The sequence below is a fragment of the Harpia harpyja genome, chromosome 9 (genome assembly GCF_026419915.1).
Source record: "Harpia harpyja isolate bHarHar1 chromosome 9, bHarHar1 primary haplotype, whole genome shotgun sequence".
In the NCBI taxonomy this organism is placed as follows: domain Eukaryota; kingdom Metazoa; phylum Chordata; class Aves; order Accipitriformes; family Accipitridae; genus Harpia; species Harpia harpyja.
In genome coordinates this window covers 4,934,079-4,959,245 of record NC_068948.1, presented here as the reverse complement: position 1 = coordinate 4,959,245, position 25,167 = coordinate 4,934,079, and the positions used below count along the sequence as shown (strand labels likewise).

At 37.2% G+C, this 25,167-nt stretch overlaps 1 protein-coding gene across 3 annotated transcripts in view; it reads left to right on the top strand.

Moving 5' to 3' along the window:
- Nucleotides 1–25,167, top strand: part of CDH13 (cadherin 13) — a 541,021-nt gene that overhangs the window by 229,716 nt on the left and 286,138 nt on the right. For all 3 annotated transcript variants that reach the window (XM_052797009.1, XM_052797007.1, XM_052797006.1), the window contains exon 5: nucleotides 14,489–14,641. In XM_052797009.1, the coding sequence (XP_052652969.1) occupies nucleotides 14,489–14,641 (153 nt within the window). The remainder of the gene's footprint in view (nucleotides 1–14,488; nucleotides 14,642–25,167) is intronic.

Genomic DNA, 25,167 nt, shown 5'->3' with positions numbered 1-25,167 from the left:
CTCACTTGGAATGAAGACAACTTTTGGCTTGCTGAGTCAGAAAATGTAGATGTTATGCATAGTTAAATTTTATGGCTCAGCTTCTAGTTTTTTGAGGAAGGAAATGAGAAAATTTGAATGAATTATCACACTAAGCTAGAGTGACTATTTTCTGCAGAAATTAAGTTTGGGTAATTGGTGGTGTTGCAAAATTGAATTAAATAGTTTTGCAAGTTCAGAATTAGGTATACCGAGGCATCTTGATGCAAATAAACATGAATAATGCTTTATTTTTCTATGATTTTGTTGGAGAGAGCCCTTATAAAAGCTACAAACAGGTGAAGACCTTTTTATGGTGTATGCATGGAGATAGAGTAAGTTCTTGGTAGGCACTAGGAAAAAGAACCATATTGATTTCATGATAGCTACCAGCAATTTGTGATTACACTTGATTCATTTGTGGGTTTTTAGAAATTTAGCAGTAGGTTTTAAAAGTATACTCTAAAGACTTTTTGTCAAGTACCTTGGAAAGAACAGACGTTCCATTTTCTGGGGCTCTACAAACACCTTAAATTACTGTGTGTTTAGCATGTTGTATCTTGAGATACAACGTAGCTGTATTGAAAACTGTTAGGTAGAAATAAAACTCCCATGGAATAAATGGCAAAACCTCTAGTGAAATGTTAGAATCGGAGATTCACTCTTCAATTTTTCTACCTACTTGAGTAATGATTCAATTTGTGCAAAGCCAGTAATCAGTTCACAAAACCAAGCTACAGTCAGTCTGGTAGATACCTCATCTGAGGTTTTTATATTTGTACAGCTCTTTTCAATGTTAGTGTGAATGGGGTTTGTCCTAATATGATAGCTTAATGTAATATTTTTGAAACTACCTATTTTTAGGTTGTTAAAGTCATTAATTCTATAATTTAGTCACGATAGACTGCTTTTGTTTCAAATTAGCAGCAGTCAAATTTGTCAAAGTGTAGTTATAACTTTCTTTTGAGTATATAACATTATCACTAGCTACTGCCACATTGTCTTTGTGTTAGATCTCCAAACACAGCCTAAGCAATGAGGGCCTGAATAAACAGAAGTTATAGGAGATTTTCTATTGACTCTAACAGACTTGGAGTTGAGGATGGTCACAGTGTGTCCTGTAATGTCAAATTGAAACTGTTTGCTGAAACTAACTTCAAAATGTACTGCAGTAACACAAAGTAGGTAAAGGAAAAGAAAGAGAGGGGAAAATAACCTTAAAGAGTGTTCATGGGTATCTGTTTTTTGAATTTCAATATTCCTTTCACAGGATTAGGACTTACTGGTTTTTGTATGTCTGTAAATGCAGCAAAAATAGCTCCTGTTATGTCTGTTTGTTAAAACATATTTTCTAACCATTGACAAAATTACTTAAGAGATGTTTGATAAAACGGAGTGGTGTGTACTAATGGTTTCATGTCCTATGATAGCTCAAAACTCTCAGCTAGGCAGTAGAAAGTTCAGCACTGAAGAATTTGAATAGGATGTCAGACTCAGCTATACAAGAGTGCAGGTTATAAACAATGCTTATTTTTCACCGTTATTTCAGAGTTGTAATTTTTTCAATCTCATTCAATCTTACTAGCATTTTTGTTTCAATCTTAAAAGATTTGGGAAAGTCATTTGTGCAGACCTGTGGTGGTAGGACAGGTTACTTAGATACAGTAGGTTTTTCTGGGTATCTAATTCCCAGGCTAGAGTTGCCTTTCTGGCTTCGTGCTAGGCAGCTTTTCACACTGTATAGCTGTTTCCTTTTTTTTTTTTTTCTTTAAAGTTATTACAGAGCCTTATACTTCCACTTTTATTACGTTTAAATTGTTCCTCTTAGTCCAGTTTTGTCAAATACAGATCTTGTCTTGGCAGGCTGTTTCAGGTACTGTTATTAACTGAAAATGTAAGTGTACAGTTTTGTAGCACAGTGAATGAGTATTAAATTTAGATAAATTTTAATTCTGACTTCTTGAAGACAGTACTAATATACCTGTAAGACAATAACTGACATGCTGGACAACAGTGTATTGTATGTATTGTTGAAGCTTAATTGTTCCATTACTCCAGAGATCTTCCAGCTTTTAGAAATCCAAGTTTTAAGTTCTGCATTTTGACAATGACTAGTTTGGAAATTGTGTGTTCTTTTCAGCTAATTTCATCTTGATTGATTCCATAATTCCCCATCATGATTCCATGAAGTGATATACATGTAAGACTGTATTGCAATTATATAGTCACCTGAAAGCTTCTGAAGAGACTTATATAACTGTCACTAATTGCGACTGTATCAAGGTGTTTGCACATTGGAACATGTACTTTGATACATTACATTTCTAATTCTAGCAAGCCTCAATCATTCAGTAAGGTTAAAACCTGACCTTTTTAAAGTGAGAAAGTGAATCCAAGTTAGTGCTAGCTTTTTAACTGTAAGGTGATATTTGTGAAATATGCTATGGATTTTAAAGCTTTATCTTTGGGGAAAATGGGGGAAAAGAAGGAAGAAGAGAAAAAGAGCAAACTATTTTTTGAAAAGATCATATTAGAAGACTGAAGGCATGTTTCACATGGTTTGTTGGTGACGCTATCACTGACAAAACCAAACTATTTCAGAACCCCGCGTCTGGATAAACTTGGAATCTGAAGCTTTGTTAAGGGAGGCAAAGTCACTTATGGAATTGGTTTAAGCCCAGCCAGCAACTAGGCACCATGCAGCTGCTCGCTGACTCTCCCTCTCCCAGTGGGATGGGGAGGAGGATTGGAGAAAAAGTAGAACTCATGGGTTGAGATAAGAATGATTTAATAACTAAAGTAAAATAAAATGTAGTAATACTACTACTACTACTACTACTAAAAATATAATAATAATAATTGTAATGAAAAGGAATATAATGAAATAATAATAATTAAAAAAACACCAAGAAAAACCAAGGACGCACAATGCAATTGCTCACCACCCACTAACTGATGCCCGAGCAGCGATCTGCCCCTCCTGGCGAACTCCCCCAGTTTATATACTGAGCACGATGTTCTATGGTATGGAATATCCCTTTAGCTAGTTTAGGTCAGCTATACCAGCTATGTTCCCTCCCAGCTTCTTGCACATCTCCTTGCTGGCAGAGCATGGGAGACTCAAAAATCCTTGACTTAGGATAAGCACTACTTAGCAACAACTAAAACATCAATGTGTTATCAACATTATTCTCACACTAAATCCAAAACACACTAAACCAGCTACTAGGAAGAAAATTAACTCTATCCCAGCTGAAACTAGGACACTAACAGAAACATTTTCAATTAATGCTTTTATTATCAAAAATAGGCTAGTCAAAGAATGGTGGTGTTAAAATGCTTATCAGCTGCATCTGGAAATTAACAACTAAAGAAAGCTAGTAAGTCCTTTGGAAATAGAAGAGAGCATGAAGGGGTAAAGTTCCCAGAAAAGTGGAGCAAATGTTGCCTGGGGCTGCCTGAGCCTTGGTGAGTGAAGTAGCTGCTTTGCTGTTGTGAAAACTTGCACATCCTGTTTTTTGAGTGAACGTGATGTGTGTGGAGATCCCAGATTCCTATAAATGTTCCCTGGCTAGGTAATCATGGCTGTGACATTCTGCAATAAACTCAGTAACATCTCACTCAGCAAAGAAATACCGATTTGAGACTAGGAGTCATTAAGAGATTTGAAATGCTCTCTAGTGGTAGCAATTTCACCAACCATGTGGATTTTTTTTTTTCACCTCTAGCTAATGAGAATTCAATCCATTAGAGCTACAGAAACAAAGGCTATGTAGCACAACTGGTAGTATCTGCAAAAGATGGAAGAAAGGAAGAAAGATGGAGAGAATTAAAAAAAAAAAAAGCACATGGGAAAAGAATGTAGATTTAACAGAACAAAGTAAGGAGCCAAAAACATTTCTGAGAATCAAGTATTTTTGCATCCATTTATGTACCCACCCAGTGATGTAGGGAGGAAAGCAGTCCAGATTTGTGGTATTAGTTGTGGGCTGGGATCTGGATGGTTGCCTTTCAACGGAGACAAGTGGAACAAGACTTGGGCTCAAGACTTGGGCTAGGGCTTGGGGGTCAGTCATCCTGAGTTGCTGCGTGTTCCTCAAGATGTGCTGACAATGTAGGCTTCCCACAAATTAAAGGCACTCTGATTTAGCTTAAATCCTTTATTTGATCTTAAGTCAGGCTGAATATTATACTAAGCGTGAGTACGTTGTCGCCTAATTGCATACCTTTTAAGCTGTCATTGTGGACGGGTCAGGATAGAGCTGAATAGTGGTTTTGTGTTACAAATGAGAAGGACAACTCTGACAAAGCTTCCCTCTGCCACCCTTGAATTCATTCTAATTCACCCCTGTTCAAGTTATGTATTCACATGTATCTGAGTTTCCAATTAGCTATATTTTGTCTATTTTTTCAGCAACCAATTAGAATGAAATCAGGAGTAACAATTATTATATTGTTTTACAATATATAATTATTCAGTTATACTCTTTCTTTTCAAGGCTATTGCAGTTACGTGCATGGAGGTAAAATTGTTGATCTGGTTTGTGATTACATTGTTAACTTTAAGGGCCAATATCAGAAAACACAAATTATATTTGCCATTCATGACTTCAAGTTAAATTTCTGCCTGTCATTTCTAATAAGTTGTAGCTACTTACAGCTGTTTTGAATTGACCTCTGATGGTTAACCATTTAAGATGAAAAGTGAGGTAGACCCATTGTTAAAAACTGAAATTAGTTTAGAGAATGAAAATTAAATCCTTTGTTTACAGCGTAAAGCGTCATAGAGTGTTGTTACTAATAGAAGTATTAAGTACTTTATCAGATTAAAATGTTTAAAGTTCTAAATATCCAAGATAGCTGTCAAGTATAGCTGCCATCTGTCCTTGACAGAAGTGCCAACATCTGCTGAGATGCAGACCTGTGACCTCTAGATAAGTTTCTATACACAGAAAAATATTTATCTTCCTACTATGACCTTCCATGCACAAGACATGAGCCATGGATTTGTTTCCTAGGGAACTAGTGACTGAGGAAAATCTATAATTAGATCTGTGGGTTGTTTGCTACAAATGGGAATTGGGTGCTAAGCAGGTTCTTAAAGTATCCAGAAGTATTACATTGACTTCACGTAATGGAACCAAATTTAAAAAAATGCCTTTCATCATGATATTTCTTTTTTAATATCTTCAATTAAAGTTTTTAAATACTTTTGATAGAGTACTTATTCCTCTAGGTTAATTTTAACTGCAAAATATTTTCAAAAGTCAAGACTTGGCAGGTTGCTAGTTAAAGCAAAAATAAAATTAGACACAATCTTCCAATAAATTTCTTCAAATTAAACTGAATCTTAATTTTCCAAGAATGGTTTTAGGTGAATCATTCTTACCAGCTCTATTTTTCTCACTTTACTACTCCTATTCAGTTCCCCAGGTTGGCTCTGCAACTTCAATGTCTTACTCTGCAATTCCAATTACTCTACCCGGCTGGAAGTTCCCACTTAATCCAGATCTTGATTTCTTTCTTTGCTGCATGCATGGATCTAAAGATAACATTTGTAGCTAAATCCCGTGGGCAGTAATTGTAGCTGCAGGGAGACAAAGCAACTACATTTTTTTATATTCCCCAGACAACCCAGGGCAGACTTCTCTAGACCTTAGCAGCAGATTATTTTAGCCTGGGCACAGTGCAGCTGAGATGCTGCTGTGTTGCTTCCAGCCTGGTGCTAGATCAGGTGCCTTATGCTTTCTTGGATGCTGTAAAAGTGGCCTTGAGTAATAAATTAAGACATTGATCTTATTTGGAGTAGATAGGACTGTGAAATACCTGGGAAAAGGTACTGTAAATTGGCTCTGTTCTCCTCTTTTCTCCCATTTGTTGTAGATTGAGCTACATGTGTGGTGATTACACATTATGTATTCTCTCCTACGTACTGAATTTCTGCAATTAGAAAACATTAGGTGTTGAAAGTTGTCTCTGCATTTCTGCCTTTTTAGATCAGTGGTAAGTTTGCAATAAAGCACCTCTATAAATCCAAATAATTTTTTTTTTTTTAAGGACATGTTTTGAGTTGTTCTTCATTTAATATTGTCATTCACATTCAGATTTTTCCTAACAACCAACCATAGCTTTTAAGCTACTCCATCTAGCTGTCATTCAAAAGGCAGTGGTCCTCAAATTTCTTCAACTAACAGGGTTTGTTGCAAGTTAGTAACTTAAGCAGCAATTAAAATATGGTGATTAAATGGCTACTGAAAAGCCAAATCAGCCAGTGAAATACCCAGGCCTTCTGTGACAAGTAATACTTCTAGGTCTTCTTCCTTTGAGATTACAAAAACCTGTGTTTATAAATTCTGTGCTCTCGCTAGGAGGAAATTGCTGTGTACTGAATCCAGGGTTTGCAGGTATATATGGGAAATCAACTATTACTTAGGAAAAGGGGAAGTGAAAAATATTTGTAATGAATCTTCTTGCTCTTAATAAATCACGAGTAAAAGGAAGCTGAAGGATTTCCTGTTACAAAAGGTAATGCACATCTTGATGTGTTCATTGCATTACTTTACTTTGATCTATGAGCAAAGGCTCACTGTTCACTATTTATATTGGTTAAATCCTCAAATTTGGTGCAATTGTAGATGAAGCCTGCAGGCCCTGGTGCTGCAACTGATTCTTCAAGGGGAATTGTTGCACCTGTGTGCAGCTAAGATAATGAACCTCAGACTGAAGGGATCCACTGGTGCACGGGGCTTCCACATGCATAAATTCATTTTGTTTCATTTGGACACCTGTGCATCCTACCACAAAGCTGATCTGAATTTTGTAAGAGTTTATGCATAATTGTGGTAAAAAGCCATTATGTTGAGAAGAATTTTTTTTTTTGGTTGAATATCAAATATCCTATTTGTGTTGATTATTCTAAAAAGACCTCAAAAAATGAGCACTGGTGGTGAAACAGCCTCACCGGGTTTTAATATATTGTGTCATTTTTATACATAAAGATCTTTTGTTGCAATATTTATCTATGGAATTTATTAACCTTGGCAATTTTCGGATTTAGAGTTGGTTTTTTTATAGTTACTAAAACATTGTATTTGCACTGGTGTAATGGCTGGTATAGTAACTTCTATAGGAAGCAGAGCCCCAGTCCAACAAAATACTTAAATATACCGTCTGCGTTTCAAGCAATACGAGTTCTATTTCCTTCAAGTACGTAAAGTTCTGAATATGATACCTGATAAGAGTATTCATGCAGTTTTGTTTGGATTGCTTCAGGCAAGGAACATTTGTACCATTTGCAGCCCCCAATCAGCCTTGCAAACGTGCATCAAAAATATGCTAAAACTATGTGCTTTAATTCTCATGATGTTGTTCCTGAATTTGACACTTCCTGAAATGTTTTCCATGACAAAGCTCACAGTTAAGATGCTAAAAAAAAAAACCCCTCTTGAGAATATCGGTGTATGATTTTTCATTTTCATAATTAATTTATTTTCAGCTCCTGATTTTTTTCATTCTCATGTTACATCTCTGACAGCTGGCATAAAAGTTTCCACATTCAAGATATTAGTAGACCCAGTACTCAATACTTCAAAAATTTTATACAGCTATTAAAAAGGCTTCAGTTTACAGATGCACTATTGTAATAATACATGTGTTCCTGTTTGAGGAATGTTTTTCTGTAATTCATAAGTCTTAAGACAACCAATGCAAAAGAATGCAAATAAGAAGTAATGGCTAATCCTGTAATAGTAGTTTTGCCCAGTGGCCACTGAGTTCTTAGTGTGTACGTTAAAAGTGCAAAATTCAAACGCTTTCCAGTCATGTGTTTCACCCAGTTAAAGCTGAATCTTGGGGATCTGACATAGAAAATAGATTTTTAAAGTTTAAAATAACTGAATTATGGCTTTCTTTGCTGAGTTAAGTCTGTTGTCTGTATACATTCTTCTTTCTCTGGGAAATATATACATGTGTATTCTTATAAGGACTGTCAATAGCATCAAGCAAAATATTTGTAAGTGATGACCCAGAAGCAATGTCTGCTGTACTAAATATAGTTTTCCCCAGCTTTGGTTCACCAGAAACCAAACTCTTCACCTTGACTTTGTGTTCCTTTACCTCAGCTGTCACAGGAGGTTGGGTCAGTGTTGTATATTCCTATTGCTGGGCACAAACCCCTTTTCATTCTGTGCTTGTGGTTTCTAGAGTGCTGTTCTGGTGCAAGCACAAATATTAGAATTTGAGTGATTGATTGACTAGCTGGTTTAAGCTTTGCAGTGAAAGCACATGGTCTAGGAGATTTATACAGCTTTGAAAACCTCATACATAGACTGGAGATTGAAAACTGATCTGGAAATATTCTGAAATTTAGGACCGTGATATTGCCTGCATTATTGTAGTGCATCGGCCTCTTTAATTGCTGAGGTTTTGTTCTGTTGTTTACTTCAATTTTGCAAATATTGTTCATACTTGACTATATTAACTTAGCTTGTGTTTTGGATAGCATACTGAATGGGCATTTGTCCAGGTGTGTGGTGGGTTAACCCTGGCTGGACGCCAGGTGCCCACCAAAGCCGTTCTATCACTCCCCCCTCCTCAGCTGGACAGGGGAGAAAAAAATATAACAAAGGGCTTGTGGGTGGAGATAAGGACAGGGAGAGATCACTTGCCAATTACTGTCATGGGCAAAACAGACTCAGCATGGGGAAAATTAACTCAATTTATTACCAATCAACCAGAGAAGGGTAATGAGAATTAAAACCAAATCTTAGAACACCTTCCCTCCCACCCCTCTCTTCTTCCTGGGCACACCTTCACTCCTGGATTCTCTATCTACCCCCCCGCCCCCAGCAGTGCAGGGGGATGGGGAATGGGGTTTACGGTCAGTTCATCATGCATTATTTCTGCTGCTTCATCCTCCTCAGGGGCAGGACTCCTCACACTCTTCCTCTGCTCCAGCGTGGGGTCCCTCCCACGGGAGACAGTTATCCACAAACTTCTCCAATGTGGGTCCTTCCCACGGGCTGCAGTTCTTCACGAACTGCTCCAGCTTGGGTCCCTTCCACAGGGTGCAGTCCTTCAGGAGCACACTGCTCCAGCGTGGGTCCCCCACAGGGTCACAAGTCCTTCCAGAAAACCTGCTCCCGCGTGAGGTCCTCTCTCCATGGGGCTGCAGGTCCTGCTGGGAGGCTGCTCCAGCGCAGCCTTCCCACGGGGTCACAGCCTCCTTCGGGCACCCACCTGCTCCACTGTGGGGTCCTCCCCGGGCTGCAGGTGGAGATCTGCTCCACCGTGGACCTCCACGGGCTGCAGGGGGACAGCCTGCCTCACCATGGTCTTCACCACAGGCTGCAGGGGAATCTGCTCCAGCGCATCTCCTCCCCCTCCTTCTTCACTGGCGTTGGTGTCTGCAGAGTTGTTTCTCTTACATGTTCTCAGTCCTCTCTCTGGCTGCCGTTTCTGTCTCCCCCGCAACTTTTTTCCTTCTTAAAAATGTTATCACAGAGGCATTACCACTATCGCTGATTGGCTCGGCCTTGGCCAGTGGCGGGATCCGTCTTAGAGCCAGCTGGTATTGGCTCTGTCAGACACAGGGGAAGCTTCCAGCAGTTTCTCACAGAAGCCACCCCTGTAACCCCCCTGCTACCAAAACTTTGCCACACAGAGCCAATACAGTAATATAATGAAGCTAATAGCAAGGCTCACTATGTAAACAAGAAAAAAGTGTTACCTAAAATATATACTGTCATGTATAGCATGTTGGTTTTATCCCTAATTATCATGAACAAAGGACATAGACATTATAAAGCTTCTCTAAGTGACTGTTACCATTACTTATGTGAATAAATCACCTGGATGTTCTTGGCTATCACCCATATATTGAATGACTTCTGAAGTCCTAGTGAGAGAGAAAGCAAAGGTCAGATTTGGCCAACATGTCTCCCTTTGTCAAGGAGCAGAATTTGGTTCCTTTGCTTAACTAGTTCATCTAGTATTTAATTAATGAAGATAGAGTTATTGAGAACCAATAGATTTAATAAGTTATTAAACTCAGCAAATTATATGAATTGCTTTCTAAGCACAGTTTTTGTATGTTTAGCTTATAGTAATATAACAGTTTCTCTTGGTTAGTGCTTCTGAATAATGATGGGAATGTTTTGCATTTGTTTTGGTTGAAAGATTAAGTCAGTAGAGAGCAGATGGAGCCTCTGACTGTAAAGAATGATTTTCAGTATGGCAGGACAGGAAGTGTCTGTTTAAATATTTATATGATATCTAAACAATGGGCCTAAACCATTGTTTTGCTTTTGTGGAGCATAGTGATTAAAGGAAAAAATAGTTCACCTCTAAATATTCCATGGATAAATTTGCTTCCTAGGAGAGGGAGGAAACACCGAAAACAAACACCCCCCCCCCCCAAAAAAAAAAAGACGATAGACAGTGTAATGCTCTGAAATGAAAAGTACTGGGGTATGAACCAAATATTCCTGTTCGAGAGAGGGATTTGTTTTCTAATTAAAAAGTGAAACTACTGCGATGCATCTCTAATTCAGATAGTGTCAAGAACTAAGAAATTATGCAAGTGGTTGAGGCAAACACTTCTTAAAGAATGAAACTGGTAAACTTAAACTAGGATGGTGCTGTTAAGGACAGATTTGCTGGGGTTGCAGAACTGTAAAGTCTCTCTCTGGGGGTAGTGTGGTTTTTCTGTACTTCTGTTTTTCTTCTTCTCTTGAGAACACTGATTCACTTTTGCGATAAACCCGTAACAACAGGGGGATCACATTGCCGAAATGAGTTTAGCTGGAAGGGATACATAATGTCAGCTGAAAAATTAGCACTTGGTAAATATGTTTTGGCCATGGTTCAGCAAAAAGCAGATCCTGTCAGCTAAGTGACATTCTGTTTTCTTGAAAGTGTGTCTTAGTTGAGAAGAATTGTACAGTCTCTGTCTTTTGGAAAAAAAAAAAAAAAAAAAAGAAAAAAAAATACTGGTTTGTCTTGGGTGCTAGATATGTGGTCCTGACGAGGCTAGTATGGATCACCTCAGTTTTCAACACATTTATTCTCTGAGGTACCCTTGACATGCGAAAGTGTTATCAGTTGTGGGGAAGTGAGTAATGTCTAAGTGTATACCTAATACTGTCCTTTGGGTTCTGGGTGAGAAAACAGTCTTCAAGAGTCTATATTATTGTGGGATGCTCAACTGGCATCTATTTTGTCTATGCTATCTGCCCATACAATGTCAAGGCCCTTCTGAATTGTGAGATCAGAACAAGGGAAAATATGTAGAAATTGGGAGGCCAGATAAAGTATGCCTGCTTTATCCATATTCTCAGGAGGTAGGGGCTTGAGTCTGCCTGAGCGACCTTAACTGGACCGTTTCCTTAGAATGAAGAATCTTTATATGCAACACAGCCACTGTCATACAGAGCAGACATTTTCAATATTAGAACCTGCACTGAAGTTCCTAAAGCCATGAACAAATTATGGAAATAAGTGTTTCTGTCTGGTCTTCAGGTAGTAGGAACTGTGGGAAAGTAATTTACGTATTTCAGAAATGTAAAAACGGCATCCCAAAGTAAACATTCCAGCCGAAATAATCTGGCCTTGTTTTTTCTCAGCCAGTAAATTGGGAAAGCTTAGTTGTATAAATACATTGTAAGCTAGGAAATTTTCATATGAACAGTGCTGTGTTTATGACAGTATTCAGAATAGCAGTTTTGCCAGAGGAGATGTCAGACAACCCTCCTGTTCTTTCTTCCTTGCTCTTGTTGAAGCACCAAACCATATGGCAAATTAAGCCTGATTTTTATTAAACTTTTCATTGTATTGAGCTTAGTGTGAACTAGGAAATGCACTTTCTTTGAACTATGCAGCCATTATATAAGCATCTTAATTAGGAGATGTTAATGGCCTTCCTTACATTCCTGGGAGTCTGTAGCTCCCTCTTGTGGCTAATTAAACATTTTAAAGAACAGTACTTCGGAAAATTGCTTTTTGGGTGACCATCCTTGTTCTTGAACAAATGATGCAGTGGTATGTGGAGCATCTCTAACCTGTGCTGCTTCTTACTAGATCAAGCATAAGTCGCTGTGCAATAACTAGATGCATAGATGGATAAATAGATGGGAGAGAAGAGTCTGCACATACTTGCACTGTGACTGTGACTGCTTCCTGAAGCTTTAAAAAAGCTGAATGGACACATTCAGTCATTTAGAAAAAACTCTGCTGTCTGGTAACTCTGTTGGTCCTATACATTATATGCTGAAGAATGGTTTACAGCTAAATTGGGGATGAGATATGAGATGTGTTGTAGCTCCAAGGAGTACAAATCTTTCCGGTACCACTTTGGGATGTCTCGCCATCAAACCCAAGGTTAAGATCTTTGCCAGATTTGGAGTCGAGAGGAAATTTTCCCTCCAGTCAGGTTTGCAGGGTCCCTTATTACTATTATTATTACACTCCTCCCTTTCCATCTAGTGTGGAGAAAGATCTGTATATTTTTCTGATAAATTCCCTTGCGCAGCCCATGATTTGTTTTGCTTTCTTTCTGTGGCTTCTTACAACTAGGGCATTGCACCTATAGTACACCTTAAGTTTGTCATAAATGGTTAGGTAATGTTTGATGGCTATGGTGGAGATGGCTGTTGTGTAGACATCTCTGAATTAGATTTTTGTGCTGGCCTGTGGCTGACTTCAGGCCTTTCAAACCACTGTTCTTATATTGGATGGGAAGGTGCACTTATTTTGTAATAAGTCTCAGAAATCAGGGCAGAAGACGGTCAATTCATCTTTTCCCTACAAAAGTGAGCAATGGTCATGACATTGCAAAATTGTAAGCATAGCTTTATGTTAAGAAAAACACATATTTTTAGGCTTGGTGTAATAAATACCAGAGATTGGTCAAAAAATAAATTGAACAGCAGGTAACTTTTCAGTAGGAACCATTAAGTTTCAGTTTCATCACAAAATCTGAAGTTACAAAGTTACTTTGCCCTTTTGTCACCTGCACTATTGCCTGCCTCTGTGTTTTGGCGTGACATACTCAAAAATACATGAGAAGAAAACTTCATCCATTAGGGTTTCTGACTCGGAAGGAGGAAGAAAAAATAGCTGAAACAGGTTTTTACTTTGAAATTTCTCCCTTCCCCAAAGGGTTTGAGAATTGAAACTTTATCTCTCAAAATGCTGATTTCCTATTTCATAACTTGTGGCAATTTTTTCTCAATTAAAATAAAAGAATAATGATTATGGAGTTTAGTCAAAATCTCACTGCCCAGTAATCTGCAAACCAGCGTTGCTGAACCCACAGCAACAGAGCAACAAACATGTGTTTCCTCAGGGACATTATTAAACACCCTGCATATTTATTATCCCAAAATGGGAACGGGTCCAGATTTCTAAGACCACTTTTTCCCTTCCTCTTCCTGAGCTGTAATTCAGACCAGCATATAAATATTTGAATTAATGTTTCTGCGGAAATATTAACGATATAAAATTGCTTGAAACAAAAGAACATGAAACAGCAGAGGGAAGGAATGGTTTGGCAAGATTATCAGCCTTAAAGGGCAAGATTAATTTATAATCCTTCCAGATTCTGGTGTACAAATACAAATTTGCAAAGCATGTAGCTTATAACAAACATTGTGTAGCTCTGCAAGTTTACATATGCTACTGTCACTAATGTGAGACAGCCTTGAAATTGGATTTTTAGGGATTTTTTCTTATGGGGAAATAAGGTAGCGATAGTAACAAGGAGTTTCCATACACACATGTGTGTATATATATAAATATAAATTTGGAAAGTGGAGGAATTCCAACAGTGTGACTAAGCAGAGTTCTGGGCAGGATATCCAGATGTTTTCATGAGGAGATTTTTCCCTTGGTTTAAAATCCTGGGAAAGGAGGACTGTAGAAGGGAATGGGGGGAAAAAACCAACCTGAAAGTAGTCTATTTTGTAATGACTTTATGATGACTAATAAAAAGGACTGACTAATCGGAAAGTAATGTGTGATGGCTATCTGGTATTGTAAGGGTTGTTGTGAAATAAGTATGCTTTATGCTATTCAATGGAATACGTCTTTTTTTTTTTTTGTAAGTTTGTAGCTGTTTTATCAATTTAACTGAAAAAAGATACAGAATTAAATAAAATGTCAAATTCTAGACATAGAGCGAATACAGTAGCAATGGAATAATAGAAACTTTAAGTAGTGAAATAGAAGACAGTAAAGATAAGATAGGAACTGTCTAAGGACATGAGTAGGTTTTCCAGAGTTTTACACAAGAATCACACAGAGTTTTCTGAATGATTGAAACCATATTTTACAGTTATATATTACCATGAACCATATTTTATAGTTATGTATTATTGGCAGGGAATATACCACGACATTAGGTAAAAGATCGAAATAGAATGATTTTAGAAGTTTTTATAATATGACCTGTAACTTCTTTTTTTCTGCCATGCAGGTCATCAGCCGTGAAGGGACAGAGGGAGCAAAGTTTCGACTCTCTGGTAAGGGAGTAGATCAAGACCCAAAAGGAATTTTTAGAATCAATGAGATCAGTGGGGAAGTCTCCGTGACCCGAACCCTTGATAGAGAAGCAATTGCCAATTATGAAGTGAGTACTCATAGCAATAGGATCTCTGCCTCTATGTTCGTAATATATAGTTTTTGAATGTGTATTTGCTTTTGAAAGGGCTGCAGTTATTGAAGACTAAATTGCGGCTACTGTCCTATAAAATTTCCGAAGAAGCGTTTGTCCTTTGGAAATGGTAAATGGTTTATTTTTACATGCAGTCGGAACTCTACTCTGCTTTCTGCATGTAATTTGTCATTTATCTTTAGTAGAAATACTGTCTGAACATTGTGTGTGCATTTGATTTGTGAATACAAAATTATGTTTGGACAAAAGGAGATCTTTTCAGGAAGTTGCCACTAAGGTACTATGTGGTTATACTTTTTCTTTTTTATTGTCAAGCTGTCAATGGGAAATACTATTCAACTCCATTTTTAGTAATGGATATCTTTTAATAGAAATAAAGAAGATTCTGTTAATATGAAAATGTTAGCAGATACATCTCTGTCAGAGGTATGTCTCCTACAAAGATTTTACTGAAGATTCCTTTCCTTTTCAATAAATGTTATGTTTCTCCCCACTGAAATTCTAACAAATGATCTCTGAAATCTGCAAAGTAACTGCACCACAATGTCCTGAAATGCACAGTATAAATACAGGACCTGTCAATTCATGTTTTCTATCTAGCTCTTGAAATGTGCAGTCAGATAAATTGTGTCTGGCCACTTCAATACAGATGAGCAGCAGAATTCAAAATGCTAAATGGTTAGTACATTTGCATGTTGTCACTTCTACCACAGCATGGGGGACTAACCTCTGTATCCTCGTGCAACAGGGAGCGTGCGATACTCCAGCCCATGTGGGGCACAGGCTCTGGTGACAGTTCTGACTTCCATCCCTGACCTCTTCGTTTTGTCTTCTGCTGTATAGTAATTCATACTTGTACTTTCAGTGCTGTCTTTCTCCTCCTCTGGAAGAGTTTGGCAGTTAGATGACTAGTCATACTTGCTCAAACAGCACCGCTAAAACTTACCATATGTTGGTTTTCAACACTTAAACATCTATTTCTCATCCGGGTCTATGGTGCAGTGTATGTTAACCACTCGCATAGGATTTATGGGAGTTACATTATGGTAGATATTTGTGATATCCTTCTTAAAGAAAAACATTGCAGTTACTCTTTTTAACACTGTTCCTTGTCTTCATTTACCAGCTGTTTCTTATTTTATCGGTGGCTTTCTACCTTAATGTGTTCAGTATAAACCTTGATTTTTTTTTAATTTTTTTTTTTTTTTTTTACTGAAAAACCATAGTAGTCTTTTCAGCCTAATGCAGCAAACCACAAATGGCCCTCCTATCTGATCTGGCAAAAGTATACACTTAAATTAAGACGAAAACATTTCCCTAGAGGAGCCTTTTCGAAGCAATGCAAGTTACATACAAATAGTGCAGTGTAGTAGATTATCCAGAGCAATGTGAATGTATATCCTAACAGGCTGTAGTGCTTTCTAACCTGTTATATAGCACTCTGCTCAGCATGCTCGCTGGCATCCTGTTGTGCAAAATGTAGTTGAAAAGTTCTGTAGGAGATCCCTCAACTTGATTAGTCTGTCTTTGAATCCAGCCTATTGTTTTCCGATAAAGATGTATCATGGTGTCAGGAAGGCAGCAGGATTTTCTCCCTGATTTCCTTAGTACACCGAAAGATGAATTACCCGAAAGACCCTTAAATTTCTCTCAAAAGTGTTTTTGTTTTCTGTTTTTCTGTTTGAGCCCCCCTACCCAGTATTGATGTCCTGTAAGAAAAAGTTCAATGCAAAGGGCAAGCAAGGAAAGAATAGATCTCTATGAAAAAATACAAGTTCTTTGCAAGCCATCATACTATCAAGTATATAATCAGTGGTGGAGCAAGGAAAAAAGATGAAATCTGTTTGAATCCTTCCAGCTACACAGAGGGCTGCTGTGCATGAGCACTGATTTATTTCCGATGCTTAGTGCATATATACTCAAGGGATGAGAATTAAAAAAATGATAATAAGGCACAAAATAGAGCTTTAGTGATCACAGTATTTCATAGAACTTTGCAGATTTTACCATCCGTGTATCTCAAAATGTTTTAAATTAGCTAAGAATATTTAACCTATTATAAAAATTTGTTGAAGTTTCTTTCATTGAATGTTTGAAATTTTGTTTTTTGCCGCCCTCTTTCTCCTGGAGGAATAGTGAAAAACCTGCAGGAATTTTTCTGTATATTCATTACAAGAGAAACATGATTAAATTAGAGGAGTACTGAATTCTACTCAGACAACTGTTGATTGTCCGAGTTAATCTCCTCTTTCTACTGTTTATTTTTAAATAAATTGTTTTTAGTAAAAGAAAATATTTATAAGAGTGAAAAAATAATCAATCTGAGGGTCAGGGCCTGCCAGTCTATTTGGTGCAGCCCATTTGCATGTCAGTTGTGTTTTCAAATGAGTTTAGATTTTGTTTGTTAGCAAAAGAAACTCAAGCTGGCAAGAGGAATGTAAGGCAGCTACATTAATGATAGCCAACCCCCCTGAAACAGACTTATTTATCCGATTGATTTATGAGTTTATTTTTTATGAAATCCATTAAATTGTTCCAAAATGGCCAAGTATGTGAAATTCCACCAAAATATTAATGTCGGGGTGATTAATTGCCATAGTAATTCTGACCTCATCACCTACACATTTGAAAACATGATGGTTTCTAGTGAGAAAATGAAACTGTGCCAGAGGAGGCTAGGTAAGACAGCAAAAGTCCAAAAGCCACTACATTGAAATTAGCCATTAGTAATTATTTTTTTTCTAATGTGTTTGGAACTATGCTAATGAAATCGTGCTTGCCAATGGGAAAAGGTAGACGCTTCTGGTGTGTTTGTACCTGTAACTTTGTGGGGTGTCTCCTTAAAGGTCAGAGAATGTCAGTCAGCTTCGGTTTTAAGTGAAAGCTGTTTATGAAGAAGAGCAAGAGGATGTAACGATGTTATTAAGCCCAGCAAAGACAGACTGTTTTAGAAAAGTGTGTAGTAATTCCTTTTTTCTTCCGAAGAGGTTTGATGAAGAGCAACCTGATAGGAATTCCCTGGGTCAGAGTAAACCAGTGGATTTACACTGAACGGTTTTGTTTTGGGGCTTGCTACAGCCTGTTGATGAAACTACTAAATGCTGCTCTGAAGAAGGGGCTTAAGCAGAATACGGGCATATAATTGAATTGCTTCTGGGTTGGTGAGATAAGCAGGTAACCTAGAGCCCCTGTTTAGTGGGAGCACAAGGTGTTCAGTTGTACAAATATACTCTCAAAAATAATGCTTTTTGTTTTCTCTCAAGATTTAAATAAATAAGACTAGTTGGAAATTTCAGACAATGGCAAATAATTTATTTATTTAGTATTGAAAAGTGCAGATGTGTAAAAACAGATGAAGGAACTTGGTGGGGAGACTTAAGATGGCTTTTCTAGTCCAAATCAGTGAGGTACCCACCATCCAAAAATTGCTGCTAATCTCTGCAATTCTGAGTTCACTTCAGATCTGTAGTCTTTTCTGATTCCAGCAGGGCAGAATTATTAGTGACTTTTCAGTTATATCTTTTAGCAAAACAATCAAGTGCTTCTAAAAAGACCTGCAATAACAGAACTAAAGGATTCCAGTGAAGTTGGAAGTCATGTCGTGCCAAGTGTTGATAAAAGACTAGTGAATTGGGAAACAAAGGTTCAAATAGAAGGCCAGCAAAGACTGGCTGAGAAACAGTGGTTATGGGGTAATCTGTTAATTAAAAACACTGAGCTCATTTTCAAAACCTCCCATTTACATAGATAATGTATTCATAGGCAGAATGCTTTCATGCAACTAAAAGCAGGAAGAGTTGCATATGTTGATTACCATGACCAAGATGACAAAAATTGCTCAGTTAGAACTCTGTTTTGTTCTTTGCTCAAAGCTAGGTAGGCTCAGAAGAAATGGGAACAATTATCCATTAACTTTTTACAGTTAATGCTTGAGATTTTAGTTAGGCATTCCTTAGGTACAGGACAAAACCTGAAGTTGTATAAACTTGTTTCCCATCACTTATCACTGCATGTAATCCCTGCAGCAGTAAAATCCAGTTCTGTAACCTCTTAAGCATCAGTGGCAAAGTGCCAACCCATCAATGGGGGGCTTCCAGTTGGGTCTCAAGATTTTAAAGGATGTTGCCATTGTTGATGGGCTATTTCATAACTGCCAACTTCATAACTGCCATTTCATTCATGCCAAGTGTACATACGTGTGGAAGAGAAATAATCAGAAAGTGATCCTTTGCAAGCATGAAATGAAGAAGCTTGATAAAACTATTCAGCGACAGTGTGCAAATTAGAGCTGTGACCAAATTTACCTAGGCAATTTGAACTGTTAATGAAGAGTTAGTTTTAATTATTTTTTAAGTAAAGAGCTTAATTTGCTTTAGAAAATACTTAACAAGCAGAGGTGTGAAATCAGCTTTCAGCTTTTTTTTATAATGGCAGATCACACTTCTGTGAAAGGATGCCTTGCAACTGGTAGTGACAGACTGAGATATTTAGAAAACTTACATTAACAGGACTGAAAAGCAAATTAGGAGTATTTGCTCTGTGTAGTATTGTTTCTATATGTTGGATAACAAGTAGACTGAGAACAGGATAAAGAATTCAGACCAATCAACAGCAACCAAATCTCTACTGTGAACTGCTTCAGTTTAGGTTACATGAAACTCTTGTTTCTGTGACTGAGCCAAACATTTAGGGTGATGCTGGAGTCTTAATGGATTCTATTTCTGTTTTTAATATGGAACAAATAATGGAAATGCTTCACAATCATGGAGGAACCTAGCTTGGTCATGTGCCAAGGAGTATTTTGTGAGAGAGATTTTTAAGTACTTGAACGCATTTTTGCAGGTACTGAAAGTATTACTGTAGCAAAAAACTAGAAGTGAACAGCTGTAATTTATCCTGTACAGAAGAATGAATTTGTCTTCTGTGTAAGTCCATTTTAGTGCAGCCACATCCTTTTCAGAATGATTTATCATACTCTGATCTTGAATCTCTGCAATATGCAGTGTGGAGATATATAGGCAGCACACGGAAGCCTGCTTCTCTTTGAGAAGGATAAAACACGAACTTGCTTCTAACTTCAAGACTGGTCTAAACTGTAATTTAATCTTGGTTATCTGAACTGGCAGAATTGTCTGAAGTGTAAGTGATCTGCTCTGTCTTGAGCTGAAACCTGTTGATGGGGAATGTCAGACCTCAGTCATCTCCCACTAATGCCCTGAAAAAAAGGCGGCACTCAGCCTTCCATGGGAGGAGGGGTTCGGTCTTGTAGAGATGCAAATTTCAGTATAATGTGCTTGATTTAATTAAAGCATCAGCAATACACAGAGAAAACCTGTTAAAATACTGGTGCTTCCAAACCGTGACTGTTACATCAAAAAAACTTGGAATAATGGCAGAGTATGAACTTTCAGGGAGGAATTCTGATTATTTAGCAAGGAGAAAAGAAAAAAAAATATCACTGAGGGAGAAAAAAAAGTTCTTGTGCAGCTATTGCATATGATTATTAATGAGCTAGAAACTTACTGATATAAATGAGCTGTAGTTAGATCAACTGACATACAGCTGAAAATTCTGGCAGTGAAAAAGATCTCTGTAGCTTGCGTTACACATGTATATGTAGAGGGTGCATGAGATATTTTCTATGTTTTTTGCTTTATTTTCATATGTTTACATATATATTCATTAATGTGTTCACGTGTTGGGGCACCAGGTAAATTCAGAGAGGACTGTTTTGAATTAATTTCATGTTTTGACTACAGAGAGAGAAATGAACACTGACTGAGAAAGTGCCATTAGGTTGTTGCCTGGCAGCATTACTTGAAATTTAGCTATCCCTACATGGACTGTTCAGTAAGCAAGCTGATGATAATGTCTATGGAAGAGAGGAAAATTCATCACTGTGAATGCTAAAAATAATGATTTGCTATAGGTAGCATCTCAAAAAACCATGGGGCAGCCTCTTGAAAAAAAATTGAATTCTCTCTGTCATAGCTGCGTGTGAAGGAACTGCAGGCTGCTCCATATCCTGAGGTAGGCATTATAATCTTAACCTAGCACTGAGACTTATGTCTCAGCAGTTGCACTCCTGTTTGTATAATAGTCACAGACTATAATTTCTATAAACCTATGTTAGCACAGCATCAGGCTTAGCATCAGAACTCATTTATACTGGTATTATTCCAATATAGGCATTTTCATATAGGAAGAAGAAATCAGCTCTACTTTTATATGTGAATCTCTTCTACTTCAACAAGTCTTGAAGATGCAAACTGGAGGAAGTTCAGATAATCTGCTCTGGGGTTAACGTTACTCTGTCATTACACTCCTTTCTGAAACTTTCACTGCGGCCAAAAGCTTTGGAGCAGTGAAGTTTCACTACCGTTGATGGTGTGTTAGGTTGATGTAGCGTGTATGTGACCACGCAAGTTCTGTTACTGATAGAGAGCTCCATTGGTTATACAAATCTTATCCCTCAGCAACGCCTTTATTCCAGTGCAACTTCTCAGCGTAGCCTGGCTGAGATGCCTTGAATGAATTTAAGGTGCTTGATATGAGGCTCTGTATGTGTGTGTCTCTCTCATTAACAAGCAACTGTTGGTGTCTGTAATCTCCAATAAAGCATTCTGTTGATAAAATAGCATTATGCTACAGAGGACTCTGAATCCTATGGGAACTGGTTCTTTGCTCTGTCAATACCAGTTTGGTACCAAACTTTGGTTCTGACGTGATTGTTCACGACTTAGCACTGCTTTTACTTGTGTGGGGAAAGAGGGAAGTAAGTGAATCTGTCAACCTAAAAACCCCACTTTTTTTCTAAAAACTAAGAGTGATGGATTACTCAAAATATTGTTGCTTCCTGTTCTGTAACAAATGGATTTAGACATAGAAGGCTTTTCTTTTTTTTAGGATGCCATAAATTGGAGAAAAACAGGTTTTGTTTCTTAAAGTATAATTTGGATTTCTTTAATATTTTTTAATTGAGATTAGGAAATGGCAAGATTAAGTATTAACAGATATTTCATCAAACCTGGAAGCAGAAATGCGACAACAGGAACAAACCCAGCAGAAACAAAGGTCTAGATCCTTTGATGAAATCTGTATGGGCAGACTCCTGAATTCGTGGGGAACTTTTTGGCATTGATTGTTTACCAAGGTCAAAAACAAGGTGGTCACTGTAACTGTGTGCATAAATCAAATATTTGAGCATATAAATTTTATGTAGAGTCACATTTCTTAAAAGTACGATTTAAATAATTGCTTGCACAGCTGGGATATAAATGGGATTTCCAGCTCCTGGAAAATCTCTCTCTCTCCCCCACGGTTGGTTTATGGGATAAAAAGAAAACCTGACAGGAAATGAAGTTAAAATTCATGTTATTTTTATGTATATTCTCCCATTCTGTCTTGGGGGAATGAGATATCTATTTTATATAAACTCTCTAATTTACCATCTCTTGTTCATTTTTACTGTAAATAGTCTATTCAATACATACTGTAGATCTTAATGTTATGAGATACCAGCAGGGTACTGTGATTCATTTCAGAATCCACTAGCATCCTCATATCATTTATGTGAAAAGCATACAAAAGTCAACAGTTAGTTTTGTTGGAGGGCATATGCTTTATTCTTAGATCTAACTGCTTGCATGGCTTTGACATTCCTGCTGTTCAACAGCACTGTTGTGTCATTTGTAGGAGGAACAGAGTGAAGTTTCATTAAAGGGAAAAATCAGCAAAGATTTGTTTATAACCTATAACTGTCAAGACAAGGTAGTGGGCTTGGATTTCCATGCTAAAAATAATGCAGACTCCAAACACCAGGCTAAATTAGTATTTTCTCATTGAAGAGTGGGAGGTGGAAATGCACAGCAGTAAGAAATAAAGAAAAATTGGAGTTTACTGAGACAGTAACAAATAACACAAAATTTGGTTTCAAGGTTGTTTTGTTTGTTTGTTTTTTATTATTATTATTTTCTAATCAAACACCACTCCTGGAAAGAATAATGATGTGTTCAGTAAAACAAGAGGAGACTAATAACATTTTTGTCATATTATGTTAATAGTCTGTGAAACTACTTTTGCTATTACATATTAATTGCATTTTAAGGCATTTAAATGTCATCATGATACTTCTTCACTCTTCAGCATGATCAGTTTGTTTGTGTGTTTAGTTTCCTTGTCTATTTGTATTATAGCAACCCTCAAAATATCTTGCTGAAGGCTCACTGTTCTAGGTGCAACATAAATACCTAGGAAGACACTTTGCCCTTTCCCCAGACCTTATGTTTTCCTACAGTGAAAAGGAGGAGTCTTGCCTTGCAAATGTTTGTAATTGTTCCAAGCTTTATGCAGTGATGGACATGACAGCAGTTTCACAGAGACTGGGATGTGTCGCGCCTCTAGCAAGGGCATGTCAGGTCTGAATGGAGGGGAGGGAAAGACTAGGTGAGGTCCTACAGCTTAGGTCTGTACTACCATTACTTTGTGTATCCCATTTCTGTAAGATTTGTCACATTTTTTGCCTGCTGTGTACTCAGATGTGCCTGATTATGCTGATGTATGCAAAGGTACAGCTTAGAAGTTTAGAGGAAAGATGGGAACATCGGGTTTTTTTGTTTGGTGCAAGTCAAACAACTTGGTGAGGAAATCTTTTGCTGCTCAAAAACTTTTCTTGAACCCATTTTGATACATTGGCATTCTGCCAACTAACCATAGATTAAGTAGAAACTATCAATCTTGTCTTTATGAATGGCAAGGACAGTCCTATTTTGCCTCTTATTAGGTATATATTTTTTGTTTGGTTTGGTTTTTTTCTGGAAAAAGTGCGCAAGTTCTGAGCTTCTTGATCCTTCACTAAGCGTGCAAAAATGTTGCAGTGTGTATTTTTTAAATAGAGTGCTTTTCTTGTGGCTCAACTCAAAGTCTTGAAGGTCTGGCCTTACTTGTTGTTTTGCAGCACTACTTTAAGCTTTTCCTAGTCCATTAGTAACATTCAGAATATAATACAGAAATTTTTGAAATTTGGTTGGTCAAATCTCCATATCTCTTGTTCCTTCCAATAAAGAAAGAAGTCTGTCTTATTTAGATATTTGGTCAAAATTCAGAATCTTAATGTTCTAATTGCTGGAAAAACCTTGATTTCTACAGCTATTTCTTCATCTTGGAAATGCGGGTCCATAACGATCTGTAGCTTCTTTTTTTTTAATGAAAACTGAGGTAAGGTCCGTAACAATAACTTTTTTTTGGAGAACAAAGGCAATGAATTAATTATATTTTTTTGTCAATAATTTCCTGTCTGCAGTTAGAGGACCTGCTGTCTCCTTTCTGACCTCTTGTTCTTTATGTACCTGAAGAAAATCATATTACCTGTCTTATCCTCTCCTGCAATCTTCTTTTCATTTTCCACCTTCTTGATTCGTTTTTTCCCTTGTGCTTTTAACTTCATTCCATAACCTTTCTACTCCCCCTGTCTTTCTTGATGTTTTATGTCATTCACTTACACTTTTACTACACTCTCTGCATTTCCTTATTCAGACATACTGACCTGTTTTATGCTCTTTATAAATAGTTTTGCTAAGGGTATGCATAACCATCATCTAAGCATAAATTTTTTTCGTTATTGTATAGAACCCTTCCACTGTCTTTGCAAAAGCTGTACTGCTTTATCCATTCTAATCCTCAGTGTTCATAAGTAAATCCCTTTAGAAACCTGTGTTCTGGAAACCCTTGACTTTGGATTACTTACTACATGACCCTACCTTTTCTTCAAGTTTTGTGAAACAGCCTAGATAGTTAATATGTGATGCTAAGAAATTCTGGTGGAAAATTGAGTTTTGTTTCCATTTTAATTCTTTTTAGACTGTATCTCTCTTCCATCAAATTATGGATATTAATTTAAGAAGTATGTGATTGGCTGGAAATTCCTAGCATTTAGTTTATTAAAAATAATTCTAATACTTAATTCTGGTGGTCCGCTCAAAAATGCTCAGCCTCAAAAAGGGAGCTCTATCATAGGACACCTGATATAAGAATTAGTTCTGTCACTTCAGAACTGTGGTTTTAATACTTGATCTCTGTAAAATTATTGTAGGATAATGGGCCATAATTTTAAAGCTGTATATGCCTGTGTTTGTGGCAAAAATACTAAACAGGTTTGTAATTTTTATGCAAAAGTAAGTTTTCATTAACGTGGAGTGGCATGATATTTTTGCAAAATGTGTGAAAAGAATTTGTATAAAATTAAGAAATACGCATGCCTCAATGATCCAGTCTGTGCATTCTATGTTCCATTATGCATGTTTCTCTAACATCATTAAAGGGAATTAGGCTTCAACAAATCTCATTATTTAAATATCATGGTCCAGTTGAATGTGCAGTTAGGTTATCTTCAAAATCCAATCTTTCTGCATCTGCTCTTTCTTGCATCGAGGTTTAGGAGCCATAAATATGATGCAATTGTTTCATTGGGCCCCTACTATGGC